A 16511-nucleotide genomic window follows, 5' to 3' on the forward strand; every position below is an offset into this window, starting at 1 on the left:
TGGCTCTATAAAAAATTTAAAAATTAGCAGTTGTGGTGGTGCATGCCTGTAGTCCCAGCTACTCAGAAGGCTGAGGTGGGAGGATTGCTTAAGCCCAGGAGGTCAAAGCTGCAGTGAGCTATAGTCGCACCACTGCACTGCAGCCTGGATGACAAAGCAAGACCTTGTCTCAAAAAAAAGAGATGCTGATACCTCCACATAGATCTCAAAGAAGTAGTGCATATTTCGCAGACAATGTTTGCTGTTTTAGTTATGTATTACTACATAGATATTAGCACTTCATAATAAACAACCCTAAAACTTAGCTTCAAATGACAAAGTTTCTTTTTTTTCTTTTAGCACCAGAGTCCATGAGGCATTTTATTTGTAAATATGTATTACATCTTTAAAAAAAGAATCCCAGGATTTTACCTCCTGTGTGTTTTCTTCTTGCTTCTTCATGGTCCATGATACCAGCTGAGGTTGTTAGTACAATGAAACCAAACTGGCGGGATGGAAGCAGATTATTCTGCCATTTTTCCAGATGTTTGAGTTGCACATCAAATCTGGGGCTGATTACTCAACACTCGTTTAGCCTACCTGTGAGGTTCACAACAAATTTTCTCAGCTCTGTGATCATCAGTGATTCAAATTTGCCAGTGTAACCATACTTCACCATCACAGTGCGAAACCGGATGATGATTTTGGAGCACAGCTCCAAATAAGAACCTGGCGTTTGCCTGTTCTTTCGGCATTGTTGATGATCTTGAGAGCATCAGGCAGGACATTCATGTGCACCATTGTGGCGGCATGAAAACATGGCGGAAAGAGCCAAAAGACAACTCTTTCATTACTCTTGACACCGTGGGTCAGGAATTTGGGTAAAGCTCATTTGGATGGCTCATTTTTGTTCCTCGTGGTGTTGAGAAGGCTTGACGAGAGCTAGAGATCCAAGAAGGCCTCACTCATATGTGTTGGACACCTCAGTTCTCTTTCTCTGGACTTTTTTCTGTCCAAGTGGTTTCTGGAGAGGGCTATATTTGGGAGTGATCTGTCACACTTCTCTTCACTATCGGATTTCTATCTTCATCATGCCATCATCACTCAGGCTATGATCATCACCTGGTCTTATTAGATATTGCCAAATTATGATGTCATAACTTACTATGACTGTCCCCACTGTCCATGAAAAAACAGAAGGTACTTTTTTTCTTCAAACTTCCTCAGTGTAAATATCCACCCTCAATCAACATCAACATTGGTTGGTGTTACTCCAATTCAGTCCCCTCTTTCTTTTTTTTTTTTTTTCTTTCTTTGAGATGGAGTCTCGCTCTGTCACCCAGGCTGGAGTGCAGTGGCATGATCTCGGCTCACTGCAACCTCCGACTCCCAGCTTCACGCCATTCTCCTGCCTCAGCCTCCTGAGTAGCTGGGACTACAGGTGCCTGCCACAACACTTGGCTAATTTTTTGTATTTTTAGTAGAGACAGAGTTTCACCGTGTTAGCCAGGATGGTGTCAATCTCCTGGCCTCGTGATCCGCCTGCCTTGGCCTCCCAAAGTGCTAGGATTACAGGCGTGAACCACACCATGCCTGGCCTTCACTCCCCTCTTTCTATAACGCAACCTTAGGATGCAAAACCAACCAAAGTCTGAGTTAATCTATCTAGAATAGCACCATGGAGTCACAGCCATGGCCAGGCCCCTCCACAGAACAGACTGGATTTCAGAACCTGTGTCTCTCCCTGCCATAAGCAAATAGTTCATATGCAACTTGGAAGCAGCCACTGTGGATCTTGGCTTCTTTCTTGCTTCCTCCTCAATAGTTACTGCCACTGATTTAGTGCTAAAGAGATAGGAACATCACTTAAAACCATCTCTACACATAAATCCACTTAGAATAATTTTTTCCCCTAGAGGATCTATTATTGAAGTACAGGGCTTTACTGTTTATTCTACTGTAGACACCACAGGACACCATGTTCTTCAGGTTAGAATTGAGTACTTGAGAAACTATATGAATAATTGCTTGTTGAATTGTACACGTGAATTATCTCTATTTTCCAGCTAAAGATTGAGCCTAAAATGATTAGTATTTTTGTAATTTTGAACCATTTGTATTTGAAGTTGGATTAGTGACAAAGTCTTATTCATTTTTCAAGTGTTAGTTCTTAGGGCTTCTCCCCAGCGTTGCTGCTAGATAATATTGCACCTTTGCGCTAACGAGTAAAAAGCTGATCCTCTGGGTTGATGTTGTCTCATGCCAGGGCTCTAGGCAGAGTGGGCTGGAGTTCAGTCCCCAGCCATCTTCTTAGCAGGGCATTCTAGATGTTTAATCTTTTATGTTGACGTGTTGATATCATTTCCATTAGCCATGTTAGAATTACTAAATTAAATTTACATAACTCAAGGATCTAAAAAGACCAGAAGTTCAGTCAGAGCCATTTTTCTGAGATATTTCTGCATTCCTCTGAAGAAGATAATTTGTCCAAACTTAACAAAAATAGGTGTTAAAATTGAGTACGTTTTGAGAATACTCAGATTTTTTTAGTCTCAAGCCCTACATGAAATACATTACAATCCCTTAAATCTTCCAATCTTAGAGCTAGAGGAAAATTGAGCACCCTCACTTTACCCAGAGGCAATTTTGTGCCCCAGATGACAAAGCTCTTAGATCTACTCATTTGCTTATGGCTCCACCAGTACTTCTAGGTCAGGCCCTCTTTCACCTGAAGGATTAGCCTTACTTCTGGAACCATTTTCCAGGTTCCTTGAAATAAATATGTTGACTTTGCTGGGGACCCTAGTTTCCTGTTAAGTAGTGAATGACCCTTCTTTCCTCCCCCCAGCCACAGTCCTATTTCACAGAGGAAGAGAATGACCAGCAAGTCAACTTCTACTACAGAGAAGCAGCAACTGATAAAAGGCCAAATCTTACAAAGTGCCAACGTGAAGAAAAAGGCCCACTATCCTGCAGCCAACTCATATCAAAAGTTAATCTGTTTAGTCCTCTCTGCCGGGGCTAGTCTAGTTTTTCTTTTTGTTTCCCTCTTACACTCCCTGCCTGCCCCATCACCAGGTGGTTGTCGTTGTCCTTCCCGGCTAGTTGCCAATAAAGTTGTTACAAAGTGACCTTGAGTGTCTTCCTTGGTGCACCCAAAACCCCGCCTTCTTCATCCGGGTGCTGCGGCGCGAATAAGAGCCGGACCGCGCTTGCGCGTTCAGTCCCACTCCTTCGACCTCTGCCGCAGCCGGTGCCGCCGCCACCTCCCGGGAAGGTAAGTGGAGGGCACAGGGAGCCCGGCCTGGCCATGGCGGAGCGGCGCCCAATAGGGATCCATTCATTGTGCCGGCGCCTCACTGGGCACGGGGCCCAAGCTGACAGCGTGCATGGGAGCCTGCGGGGCCTGGGTGGGAAGAACAGGCCCCTGGAGGGCACTTGACCTTAAGCCTCTTTGCCTCCGCAGAGAGGAAGCGGGAGAGGAGCCCACGTCGCCTGTCACCCAGTTATCTCCAGCCGCGCGGTCTCGAAGAGTGTAAGATGTTCGCCTGCGCCAAGCTCGCCTGCACCCCCTCTCTGGTGCGTAGCCCAGGCAGGGCCCGGGGGATTGAGGGGTGGGCCTCCTGGCCTGGAGCGTCCACGTTGTTGAATGGGGCAACCCTCGGACGGGGCACACCGCCCTCTCGGGAACGGCTCTCTCCTCACCTGTTAACCCATTGCCGTTTTCTTCCTTTCTTGCTAATCTTAGGGCATCTCAGCCCTCTCCTCGCCATTAGGGCGAGGCAGAGCAGCCGAGGCCTAGCTGTCAGGCCTCACTCGGTGTAGGTCAAACTCTCTTGTCCCTAGACCCGGAGCGGCCCTTTCCCCCACCTTCTCTCAGCCTCTCTGTTGGATTATCGACGCGAAGGTTGGATTACTGCAGAGGATGTAGGGGGCCGTTGAGGCCTAGTTCACCTCAGCAGCGCTTTCCAGTGCCTGTCTGTAGGTCAAACTCGTTGCTGCAGAGGGAGGGACTTCGCCTTTCCGTGTGGGGGCGGAGGGAGGTGGTGGGGGAACGAGCCCAAAGTCTTTCTTCCTGCCTCTGGAGTATTACTTTCATAACAATTTTGCAGGCTTTAAGTGAGGTCTAAATCTGGAGGATTTGTCTTAGAGAATCAGGTTTTGGTTCTGAAGGGTTTTTCCGTGACCTTAGTTTAGTGGACACTCAAGGGCAGAGAAGTTGGACTGGAATATGTCCTTATGGTCAGATATTTCACAGATTATTCTTAAACTGATGTAGAATTGCTTAAGTTCCTTTTTTAGAAATTTTTTTTATGATTAATGGTCATATAGAAATATCTTTGAAATGGTCAGGGCTCATATTAACTGCTGGGCTATTTTGAATGATAAATGTTTGTAGTGACGCTCCTAATATACTTGTTGGTCCACTTAAAATTGCCAAAGAATGTGTGGTATTTATTGGTTTTTTCTGACTTGACTTAATGGCACTACAATAATGGAAATGTCAAAAGCAGTTCTTACTCTCTTTGTAACTGTTATTAGAAATTTTATTCAAGGTAGCAAGCTTTACAATTTCATTAGCATGAAACTTTATTAAAATTGCTTCATGTATTAAAAATGACCAAACAGCGAAGAGTCAATTCAGAAGTCTCTGATTCATTTTTACTGCTTGCTGTTTTAGAATTCATGGTACCAGAAAAGTCATTGAAGTCTCACCTGTATTCTTTCTTAATATTGGAATCTTTTTTTTTTTCATTAATAGATCCGAGCTGGATCCAGAGTTGCATACAGACCAATTTCTGCATCAGTGTTATCTCGACCAGAGGCTAGTAGGACTGGAGAGGTAATAGTAGCAATAATTGAAATTAGGTAACACTACCAAGTAAGGGTAGGGTTTTGATTAGAGTGAAGGAAAAAAACTTTATTAATAAGAGTTTGAGGGCAATTCTTTCCCACCCTTTTACACAAAAAACTAGATGAGCCAAATAGAGAAATTTCTCTATCCAAAACTTGGCCAAGAAATACTGTAGTATTTATATTCAAGTCTATTGATTTAAGTTGCCTATATTTAAAATTATAATAGCTACAGTTTTTGAAAAATCTACTCTATTGGGCTGGATGTGGTGGCTCACACCTGTGTTCCTAGCACTGTGGGAGGCCAAGGCGGGAGGATTGCTTGACCCCAGGAGTTCAAGATCAGCCTGGGCCACATAGTAAGATCCTGTTTCTACAAAATATTTAAAAATTAGCCCAGCCTAGTGGTCACCTGTAGTCTTAGCTACTCAGGAGGCTGAGGTGGGCAGCTGGCTTGAGCCCAGGAGTTCGAGGCTATAGTGAGCTATGATCACACCACACTGTACTGCACTCCAGCCTGGGTGACAGACCAGGTGAGACCTTGTCTCTCTTTAAAAAAACAAAACAAAACAAAACAAAAACCCTACTCTATTTAAAAGCTTATTTATATATGTTGTTTCTTAATTTTCAACACCCTTTTAAGATGTAGATAATGTTATCCCTGTTCTACAAGAGTGAGATTATTCTAAGCTCTTGATTTGCCTCTTTACACTCAGCTACAAAATAAAAAAGTAGTTATCATTTTGACAGTGTGGTATTTAGTTAAAATAGCTACCTGTGATTACTGATACGACCTTTACCTTTATTTTCTGTTTTCCAGGGCTCTACGGTATTTAATGGGGCCCAGAATGGTGTGTCTCAGCTAATCCAAAGGGAGTTTCAGACCAGTGCAATCAGCAGAGACATTGATACTGCTGCCAAATTTATTGGTGCAGGTGCCGCAACAGTAGGAGTGGCTGGTTCTGGTGCTGGTATTGGAACAGTCTTTGGTAGCCTTATCATTGGTTATGCCAGGTAATCATTTCTATCCCTAAATAAGTTAAAGAACATGCTTGCAATAGTTGGAAACTTAGCTACTGAAATAATAGCTACTTTTCATTAAGTGCTTACTCTGTGTCTTGCATTATATTTAAAGGGCTTTGTATGCATTATCTCACTTAATTCTCATAACACCATTTGGGGTGTTATGAGAATAACACCTGTGAAGGACTAGAGACACAGAGGTCACATTATTTGCCCAGGTCATAGCTACTAAATGTCAGAAAATGAATTTTAACTAAGTCTGACTTCAGAGTCTGCATTCCTAATTGTTAAGCTATTTTGGGAATAAAATTATTAGAGCACATTCCTTAAAAGGATCAATTTAATTTAAGACCTAAACTGTCAGATCTTAAAAGGTATAGATCATATTTTCAGAGGGATAAGAATGTCAGAACCCATCAAAATGAATGCAAACCAACCATTTATATTGACAGACATCTCCCTACCTTTACACCATATTATCAGGATTGAAGGAGAATAGTGTAAGAGAGATCTAGGCAAATACTCTTCCAGCAGACTTTTCAGTTTACAAAAATCCCCACACTAGTAATCTGATTCTTTAACGTTTACCAAACATGTTGAAACTAATATTTCAAAGTAACAGTCATATGTGGTCTCTTTTAGAAACCCTTCGCTGAAGCAGCAGCTGTTCTCATATGCTATCCTGGGATTTGCCTTGTCTGAAGCTATGGGTCTCTTTTGTTTGATGGTTGCTTTCTTGATTTTATTTGCCATGTAACAAATTACTGCTTGACATGTTGGCATTCATATTAATTACGGATGTAATTCTGTGTATCTTACTGTGACTCTGAAAACTGTAGTATTGGTGTCATGGAAATGTACGTTATTTCCAAAGTCATTTCATTAAAGATGAAAACTTTAATTTCTTCTGTGATTTGTACTTACACTAAGTTTAGAGTATCACAAAGAAGAACGTGCATTCAGGCAGATGCTGTCCAATTCAGAGGAAGCTACAGCAGTTGCTCCACTGATGAAAAATATTCCTATGTAATTTTTATGGGAATTCTTTTATATAGTGTTCTGCATATTGTAATTCATAGGGCTTTTGTTTATTCATATAAAGGATAAATATTTGGGTGTTTTGAGCTTCTATAAAATATGATTAATTAAATGTAGTTAATACTGAAGATGGTCTTGTGTTTTTAAGGTCTAACATCAGTTAGAATACTTCAAATCAGAATCACCTTCCAAGACTGACTTGGCGGGTGGTTCTAAAAATAAGTCACGTCAGCTTTTTAGGAAATGAAGCCTTAAGCTAGGGGGTAATGTGATTTTTGTTTTTCAGTAAGTCTCACATTAAGCAATTGTGTGCCTCTAACGAATCCTCCATGTCTTTTCAGAACAGGCTCAGTCCAACTAGCAGCTAGTTTCTTACTTGAACAAGACTATTAAAAACCAAATATCAAAAAGTAAACTGAATTGGCTAGATTTTTACAGCCAAAAGTTGCTGTAAGGCAGTGTGTATCACTGTTGCTAACATCTTTATAGTGGGAGTCTTGGGGATGATAGCTGGTTCAACAGTATTGTGCTGCTGATACTTTATGTTGCTTCTTGGTCAAACGTTTCCCATTCAAAGGAAGAAGGTGGTGCTACTATAAACAGTTTTTCCCCTAGCAAATATATTGTACCATAATATCTATCGTCCAAGTTTCAGGGTTTTTTGAAAGTTCATAATTATGAAAGCTACATTTTACTTTTCTTAGTGCCCTTTGCCTGTTTGATTTCCATTGAGAAAGAGCAGTTACCTAAGTTCCTCAAGTGTGGGAAGACCACCTCCATCAGAATCAGTGCTTGTTTAAAAAATAAAAATCCCTAGGTTCCAGACCTACTGAATTGGACTCTTTGGACATGAGACTCAGCAATCTGCATCTTTAAAAAGGCTTCCCAGGTAGTTTGTGTGCATACTGTTTGAGAATCACTAAGTTATATATATCCTACCTTCTATAAAGTGAAATGAGGCCCAAAAAAGCTAAAGAGGTAGAGCTGCTACCTCGTTTTTAGTTGATTCATCATCTAGTCTATATCACCCAAAGGAATTGGAAATAGGTATTCAAACAAAAACCTGTATACAAGTATTCATAGAAGCACTACTTACAATAGCCAAAAGGTAGAAACAACCAAATGTCTATCAGCTGATGAATGGATAAGTAAAATACATCCATGTAATGGAATATTCAGCCATGAAAAGGAATGAGGCACTGATAATAAATGTGAGTGAATCCTTAAAAAGCATGCTAAGTGGAAGAAGCCAGCCACATGATTCCATTTATATGAAATATCCAAAATAGGCAAATCCATGGTGACAAAGCCAATTAGTAGTTATCAGGAACTAGGGAGGGGGTGAAAAGGGAGTGACCGCTTAATGCGTTTGGGGATTCCTTTTAGGATGATGAAAATTGGATGAATTACAGCTGGTCCGATGGTAGTGGGTTATCAGAACTTACTAACATTAGTGTCATTAAAGTTGGTATATAGCCCCTCACTGCTAAATCTGGCTTAAAAATTAAAAGATTTTTAAAATTTGATGAATTAGTGATGATGATTGCACAACATTGTAAATATACTATAATAAATGTCACTGAATTGTACGCTTTAAGGTGGTTAAAATGGCAAATTTTACCTGTCTTACTGAAACTAAGTACTGTACTATGTAATACAAAGTACATAGTATAAAATTTTAAAAGTGATAGGAAAATGCTTAGATTAATAGTCATCTATTCCAAGTATATTTTAAATAAAAACAGTCTTGGTAAAGACCTGTTCTTGGTGCTGGTTTTGGTGGTTGAAAAGGCTTGAAACGTTGATTTGGGAACAGGTTTCTTGTAAGAGATGTCCCAGCTGAGGGAATCTCCCAGAATGAAAATGGACTAACTGAGCTGTGGCTGCATAGTCTTCAGCCTACTGAGAAAACAACAACAAAAAACCACACACAATAACTCGAACTTTATAGAGGGGAAAGGGAATGGTGCATCACAAGTTTAACATCCTTGAGTATACATCCTTTTACTTTTATTTCTAGTAACAAAGTTGCGACATTGAAAGTACATCAGTGGAATGCATCTACTAGCAGAAATGTTTATTGTGCACCATTTTTGTAGGAAGTACTGCCTCAGCTTACGAGCTTTGCAAACAAATATTAATGCTAAATGCTTTTTACTGACACCTTCATTTCTGAACAGAAGCTGATAAAGATACTATTTTTCTGTCAAACATGAAATGGATTTTCTTTGTTGATAAGATGGTGTTGGTAAAATGGTGAATTAAATGAGTGGCAGTAAGTGTTCAGATGTTCAGAGGGAGTAGAAATAATTTTACAGTTGAAGAATCACATGAAAAAGTACTATTTGTAACTTAAGACAAACCTTAAAGAACCGTGTCACAAGGACAGACCAGAAGAAGAGGGCATTTTGGCTAGTGAACAGCATGAGGAAAAGTAAATGAGCACAGCACTGGTACATGAGAAACAAGGAGTTCCCTGAGTATGAAACAGAAATGGTGTGAGATAAGGCTGTAAAGGAAGACTGGGGCCATTTTATGTAAACAGGCAGGTATAAGAGTGTGAGTTTTATTCATGTGATACTATCAGTCATTCAAAGTTTAGAGCTGTATTTTAGAAAGGTTGATAGGAGACCAGTGTGTGAGATGGACCAGAGCCAGCAATGAACAGCAGTTCATTCTGTAGTAGCTTTGCTGAGATGTAATGAAGGTCTAGTCTAGGATGATGGCAGTGAAGACAGTTGACCCCTGAACAACATGGGTTTGAACTGTGCAGGTCCACTTATACACAGATTTTTTTCAATATGTTGGAAAAATTTTTGAGGTTTGTAACAAATTGAAAAAACTCAGACAAACCATGTAGCCTAGAAATGACTGAGAAAATTAAGAAAATAGTATGAATGCATAAAATATGTAGATACTGGTCTACATTTACTGCCATAAAATATACATAAATCTATTACAAAAACTTAAATTTATCAAAACATGCACATAGACTACATTGTACCATTTACAGTTGAGAAATGTAAACAGATGGAGTAAATCATAGCTGCATAAAATTAACTGAAGAACATACTGTACTACTGTAATAATTTAGTGGCCACCTCCTGTTGCTATTGTAGTGAGCTTAAGTGTTATGAGTATCCACTTAAAATGCTGTGATGCTCATCATCTCCGTGGGGCAGTTCATCTCCAATAAATTGTGTATCCCAAAAAAAGTGATCTTTCGCAATTCTTGCCTTTTTTTTTTTTTTTTTTTTTTTTGAGATGAAGTCTTGCTCTTGTCTCCCAGGCTGGAATGCAATGGCGGCTCACTGCCAACTTCCACCTCCCAGGTTCAAGCGATTCTCCTGCCTCAGCCTCCTGAGTAGTTGGGATTAGAGGCACCTGCCACCACACCCAGCTAATTTTTGTATTTTTAGTAGAGATGGGGTTTCACTGTGTTGGCCAGGCTGATCTTGAACTCCTTACCTCAGGTGACCTCCCCTGCCGCAGCCTCCCAAAGTGCTGGGATTAGAGGTGTGAGCCACCGCGCCCGGCCAGTTCTTGCATATTTTTCACTGAGTTAGTGCAATATTATAAACCTTGAATAACACCATGGAACCTATACAAAGTACTAGTAGTGATGCTAGAAGCGGTCCCCAAGATGCGAAGTCATGACATTGCCAGAAGTTGAATGGCTTGATATGCACCATAGGTAGAAGAGGTCCGCAGCTGCAGTTGTCACCATTTCAGACAGACAATTCGTCTTGTAAACAGATGGTGTAAACTTGTAAACTTAATGATATCGATATAGTACTAGAAATTTATTTTCTCTTGGGATTTTCTTAACATTTTCTTTTCTCCACCTTTATTGTAAGAATACAGTATGTAATGTATATAAAGTACAACATTTGTTTATCAACTATGTAATCAGTAAGGCTTCTGGTCAACAGTAGGCTGTTAGTAGTTAAGTTCGGAGGAAGTCAAAAGCTATATGCAAATTTTTTATTGCATGGGAGGCTGATGGGGGGAATCAATGCCCTGAACCCCCAACCTTATTCAAGATCAACTATATTTTAAAAAGAGTGCAAAGGTGGTATCAGTAGGATTTAATGCCTAGATCTCAGGAACCAGCTAGGAGAAGAGAGGGTGTGTGCATCTAGTAAGTGCTAGCTATACTGTTATTTAACTCTCATAACAACTCTGTAAACTTGGGAATAATTTCCAAGATGCAAAGGAAAATAGGCTCAGAGGTTAAACAGTTCCCAAAATCACATAGCCATTAAGTGGCAAAGTCAGGATCCAAATTCAGATCTTCCTTAAAGCCCATGCTGATTTTTTTTTTTTTTTAATGTGACTGTTAGCGATGACAAGGAAAAAGCTGATTTGGGGAAATGATGAACTTTGTTTTTTATATAATTTTAAATACAAGAGGTATAATTTTACAGATCTGGGCTTGAAAAGAGAAGAAAGGTATGTACAGCACAGACTAGATGTGCATAAAAGAAGTGCAGAGCAGCAGTAGGGACCCAGCTCCAGATAGGTAACAAATTGGTAGTGAACATCATTCACCTAGTTGTGTGACTCTCCAGCAATGTTGGGAAACTTGTTAATACAAACTGACGTAAAGAGCAGTGAGGGTTATCAGGGTTGTGCACTGGGAAGAAGAGATGATGGAAGGTCAGAGTGGCTCTAGGCAGGCAGCAAACAAGTGCACTGTTCAACAAGATGACCTATGCATTTCAAACCGAGTAAGGAACAAGGGAAGACACAATAAAGGTGATAAATTGAAATAACACAGAGGGGTCAAGAGCTCAGAGGTTTCAGTAATGTTGAAAAGCCGTTTCAATAAGAACCAAAAAATACACAAGAAATTTAAAGAATTTCAGAGTTCAAGATCTTGGAAATAAGGTAGGCTTGAGGAATGATCAAAATTTGAGGTCAAGTTGCTGAGTGATTGAAGTTGGGTAGAAATAAATGTAAATGCTGTTAATTTTAAGGCAGGATTGTAGATAAATGGTAAGTAACATTTGAGAACCAAATAAACTACTTGTGCTTCTGCTGTAAATTTTAAGTTCTGTTAGACAAATTTAGTGAATATGGTTTGGTTTGGGTGTTGGGTGCTTGGAAGAGGAAAAAATTGTATTGTTACGGTCCTACGTGCAAAGCCTTTTAAAATATTTTGTGATTTCTACATAGGAAATTATAAATTGAATTGTTGATTCCTCTACATGCTGAGCATATCAACGTAGTTATTTCATAGTATAATTCTACTGACAATGTTCCGGACTTAACACCCAAACACATGGTCCATCAGTTACTTGCCCAATTCTTTACATTATTAAGGGCAAAAAGTATTATTTCTCTAAAAACTGGTTCAGGTTCCTGGCAAGAATTTGCACTTCTTTCTCCTGAATTGACAAAAGTAATGTATCTCCTCTGAAATATTTAGTGACTTCGATCTTCTTTCTCAAGGGAGCTTAAATATTGGAGAGAGGAAGTAAAGAGAGTACCTAAGACCAATAGAGACTCATAAATCCAAGAGCTTTTGGTTGTTCCTCCCATTAGCACGAGCTAGCATCCTACAACTGATTATGGTAGAGAGTCCTGAGAGGACCCATGATTGTTGTCAGTGGCTGCTTTTCAACAACAGCTTTTAGTCAGCACTTACCCGCCATGGAGACTCCAGGATCTCCTCTTATAATTGCATCCCAGGCTTTGCTTCCTCAAATAGCTACACAGGTTGGCTGAGTCTCTCAGCTGCCGGACATCGCAGTATTTTTCCCCCAAGAGTTGTATCTTAAGGACAACTCACAGAATTCTCCGACTGCTCTAGTGCTATCTAAAATGTCTGTTACTTTCAAGTTCTCTAAAGTTGTATTTAAAAAGCAAGCTTCTAATATTGCATGTTATTACACCCCTGCTCTATTTTCTCCATAGTACTTACCACAATTTAAATTATCTTGTTTATATATGTAGCATGTCTCCCCCTGCCCCTGCACCCAACCACAAGAGTCTGCTGAAAAAACTTTGTCTTATTTATAGTTGTCACCTCAGAGCCAGAAACAGTGCCTGGAATGTTCATGCTCACTAAATATAGGTGCTTTATGAGTAAAGAGAGCATTAGGTCAATGGTTGACCTCGTTGGCCATAGTTGACCTATGAGGCTGTATCCAAGGTAAGAAGGTAACTGAAAAGAGCAGGATGTTAGTCTAAGGACCCAGGAGGATCCATATGCCGACAGACCTCCCTTGATTTCTAGGATACAGATCACATGGCTTTTTTTTATGTGGGCCTCAGGTTGACAAATAGACTAGTTATGGGAAGCTATGAAAGGTAGGAGTGGTACTATTTTTATTAATAACAATATTGTATAAAAAGAAGAATATAATGATGGCAATCCCTCTTTCTGGTGAGTCAGATGAGAGCGAGAGGTGGTATTAGCATCAAGAATGAAAACAAGGCCCTTAAATTCCATTCTCCCTGTCTCTGGGCTGGTTTTGTTGAAGCTAGTATAAGCTAACTGGTATAATGTGAAGATAAACATAGCCCTTTTTCCCCATAATGCCACACCCCATTAATTATAAATTCTTTTGGGAAACCCAAGATTTGGGTTGGAGGGTAGACATCCCTGCACTTAAAATTTCCATGATGAGGACAAGTGCTGAGAGGTAACTTTAACATAGGTCATTTCAGCAATGTGCAGGAAGACCCTTAGCTGGCAGAGAGAAGAAAAGATCTGCCATGAGATAGAAGCTACCAAAATGTCTGTACAATGTCTAGGGCCACATTATCCTATTTCATTTCTCAGATATCAGTGGGGTAATCATGTCCTGTGTCCCCCACCCCTTTCACATCACACACACACACACACCGCACACACCCCTACCTTGATCCCACTGATAAAACCCCAGCTAATCCACTGTACTGGGCTGCATCCCGAGAATATCATGAAAATGTAGAGGCTCTTTCCCTAAGCCTAGGATTAGTTGTACCAAGTAGACATAAGGGGTGCCCTGTAGTCTTCTGTTTTGGTTAGCCGCAGACAAACAGAAACTATGTTCTGTAAATTAATTATTAGCGAGAGAGAGAAGGAGAGGAAGTTGAAAGGGAAGATGGAGAGAGATATGGTTTGGCTGTGTCCCCACCCCAAATCTCATCTTCGACCGTAGTTCCCATAATCCCCACGTCATGGGAGGGACCAGGTGGAGATAATTGAATCATTGGGGTGGTTTCCCCATCCTGTTCTCATGATAGTGAGTTCTCAGAGATCTGATGGTTTTATAATGGGCTTCTCCTTTTGCTGGGCGCTCATTCTTTTTGTTGCCACCATGTGAAGAAGGACATGTTTGCTTCCCCTTCCGCCATGATTGTGAGTTTCCTGAAGCCTCCCCAGCCATGCTGAACTGTGAATCAATTAAACCTCTTTCCTTTATAAATTACCCAGTCTCGGGTATATCTTTATTAGCAGCGTGAGAACAGATATATATATATATGTTTGTATATATATGTGTATATATACATATATGTGTATGTATATACATATATACACATATATATGTATTTATTGAATATATATATACACACACACACATTAGTTTTAGAATTTTTGTGAGCAGTTTTAACAGATTATGGATTAACAGCCCTATCATACTAAGGTGGAAATACCACATTATGTGGCATTTGGAAGATTTTGAGGGCATTTAGAGACCATCATTGATTCTTGTGATATTTACTTATTAACATTTTCATGACAGAAATGCATTTTCTTCAAATAGCCTCATTTTGTATCTAAGGAACATTATTTTTATTTAGCAGTCATGCTGGGTTCTTAAAGGAGATTCACTAGACCCCCTCACTAATTCTCTTAGAACTAAGTTGGGTAGATGCATTATGGAACAAGACTGGCAAAGAAGAGGTCTACAAGAAGTTTCCTGCGTTTGTAAAGAGAAGACTGTAAAGAATTTTAGGACTCTTGGGGATATTGAGGAATGCAGAAGTGAGAACAAAGATGGAAAAGGGTGGCATTTTATGAGGATATGAATAAGTAGTGAGACAAGTTCATGGAATCAGACCTGAATATGGTAACTACATTCATTTTGACAATGCTGAATATTTTCCCCACTTGTAGAAAAACTATAGTAAACAAACTGTTGTGGAACTAGAAATATGTGGATAAAGTGAGACCCTTTGTTAAATGCCAGGCTGCCAAAATGCATATATAACAGATTGGCATAGTTTCCACCTGTTTCCCGCCCCCTATCTTATTTTTTTTCTCACTTTAGGTATACCCTCTCTTTAGAAAATTAGCTAAAACTGAATTATCAAAACAGATTAGAGTACTGTTCATATCACTAAACAGTTCTTCTCGTCTAAAAAGAACTGAAAGATTTTCTTTAAAATAATCTGTTTCTCGAATACATCATGTAGATAATTAACTGCTTGACAACAGACTGGAGAAGTAGAAATAAGAAATTTAAAACCAAAGCTACTGCCCAATTGAATCAACACTGGAAAAAATAATTTCAAATTTTAATACACGTGAATGGAAAAATAATTTTTTTAAAAAATCTATTCTTTTGAATAGATTTTTATTCAAACTTCTTTTGAAATGTCACAACATTTGTAGTTCTTTTTCTCACATTAGTTGTTTTGGGAGATGGAGAGAGAAGCATCAATTTAATCAATGTGTTCTAGACCTAACTGTGATGTCAATCAAACATTTTGTCCACCATTTCCATCATGAGTAATCTGAACTGTGAGGTTTTGCTGACATAATTAATGTTACACTACAATGCACTACAACATTACTGTTACTATATGGGGACAGTACTTGCATTTTAAGTAGGAAAGTGTTAATAATTTGGCTTAATGTTTCTTAACTAAAATTAGTTTTAAAAGAGGACTGAGTTGGCTTATACACATGTATGCGGTCCAGAGACCTACCTGTTAAAATGTCAATGCCATTACAATTTCACTTTTATGCCAGATACCATTCTTCAACTTCAGACTCATTAACTCTCATACTATCCCCCAAAACCTTTCAAAAATTTTGAGAGTGTATTTTATGTTAATATATAAACTAGTTCATAATTTTGTTACAGACTAGAAATCAGTATTTAATAAATGGAAAAAATGACACTAAAAATCTTTTATTGAATAATATAAATGTTCACAGAGGCCTCTGATCATACTTTTCAACTTGTGCCTATTTATTGAATAACCAACATGCTTACAGTTAGTATTAAAATCTTTTAAGTTGTGTGGGGTTTTTTGGAGGGGAGGGATGGTCAATTATCAGCAAACTCCGCCTCCCCCAAATCTCACCTAACCCGAAGCTCCCCGTCTCAGGTTCCCGGGGAACCAGGGGGTGGGCTGAGGAACGCAGCCTACCTTTACCCACCTCCCTACCTAGTGCTGGGAAGTGACGGAAAGGGAGACACCCGGCTCCTGGGCTGGGCTCGGAGGACCCATCCTGCTTTCCCTCCAGCAGCCTTTCCGGAGCTCACCTTTCCTCCCCTCACACCGCCAAAGCCCTGCCTAGCCCTCCACCGCCGCCTGCACCCGCACCCTCCTCCAGCTGGCAGCCAATCACAGTCTTCCACAGCTCCGGGTTTACAGAGGTAACGCTCCTTGGG

The 16511-nt window shown here is 39.9% G+C and overlaps 1 protein-coding gene and 1 pseudogene across 1 annotated transcript; one reads left to right on the plus strand and one right to left on the minus strand.

The window, feature by feature from the left end:
* Positions 1-385: 385 nt before the first annotated feature.
* LOC116810636 (small ribosomal subunit protein uS8-like) lies at positions 386-780 on the minus strand (annotated as a pseudogene).
* A 2357-nt stretch (positions 781-3137) lies between these two features.
* On the plus strand, positions 3138-6757 carry ATP5MC3 (ATP synthase membrane subunit c locus 3). Its single transcript, XM_032755322.2, has 5 exons — positions 3138-3256; positions 3446-3558; positions 4742-4822; positions 5654-5847; positions 6499-6757. The coding sequence occupies exons 2-5, from the start codon at positions 3520-3522 to the stop codon at positions 6611-6613; spliced, it is 429 nt and encodes a 142-aa protein (XP_032611213.1). The 5' UTR covers positions 3138-3256; positions 3446-3519; the 3' UTR covers positions 6614-6757.
* The last annotated feature ends 9754 nt before the right edge of the window (positions 6758-16511 follow it).

The sequence above is a fragment of the Hylobates moloch genome, unplaced genomic scaffold, assembly GCF_009828535.3.
Source record: "Hylobates moloch isolate HMO894 unplaced genomic scaffold, HMol_V3 SCAFFOLD_1, whole genome shotgun sequence".
Taxonomy (NCBI): domain Eukaryota; kingdom Metazoa; phylum Chordata; class Mammalia; order Primates; family Hylobatidae; genus Hylobates; species Hylobates moloch.

What these genes read in the sequence shown, in the direction of transcription:
- ATP5MC3 (XM_032755322.2), top strand. Translation starts at nt 3,520, where the DNA reads ATGTTCGCCTGCGCCAAGCTCGCCTGCACCCCCTCTCTG. An exon ending in TCGCCTGCACCCCCTCTCTG is followed by an intron (nt 3,559 to 4,741) that starts GTGCGTAGCCCA and finishes TTTCATTAATAG; the next exon opens with ATCCGAGCTGGATCCAGAGT. An exon ending in CTTATCATTGGTTATGCCAG is followed by an intron (nt 5,848 to 6,498) that starts GTAATCATTTCT and finishes GGTCTCTTTTAG; the next exon opens with AAACCCTTCGCTGAAGCAGC.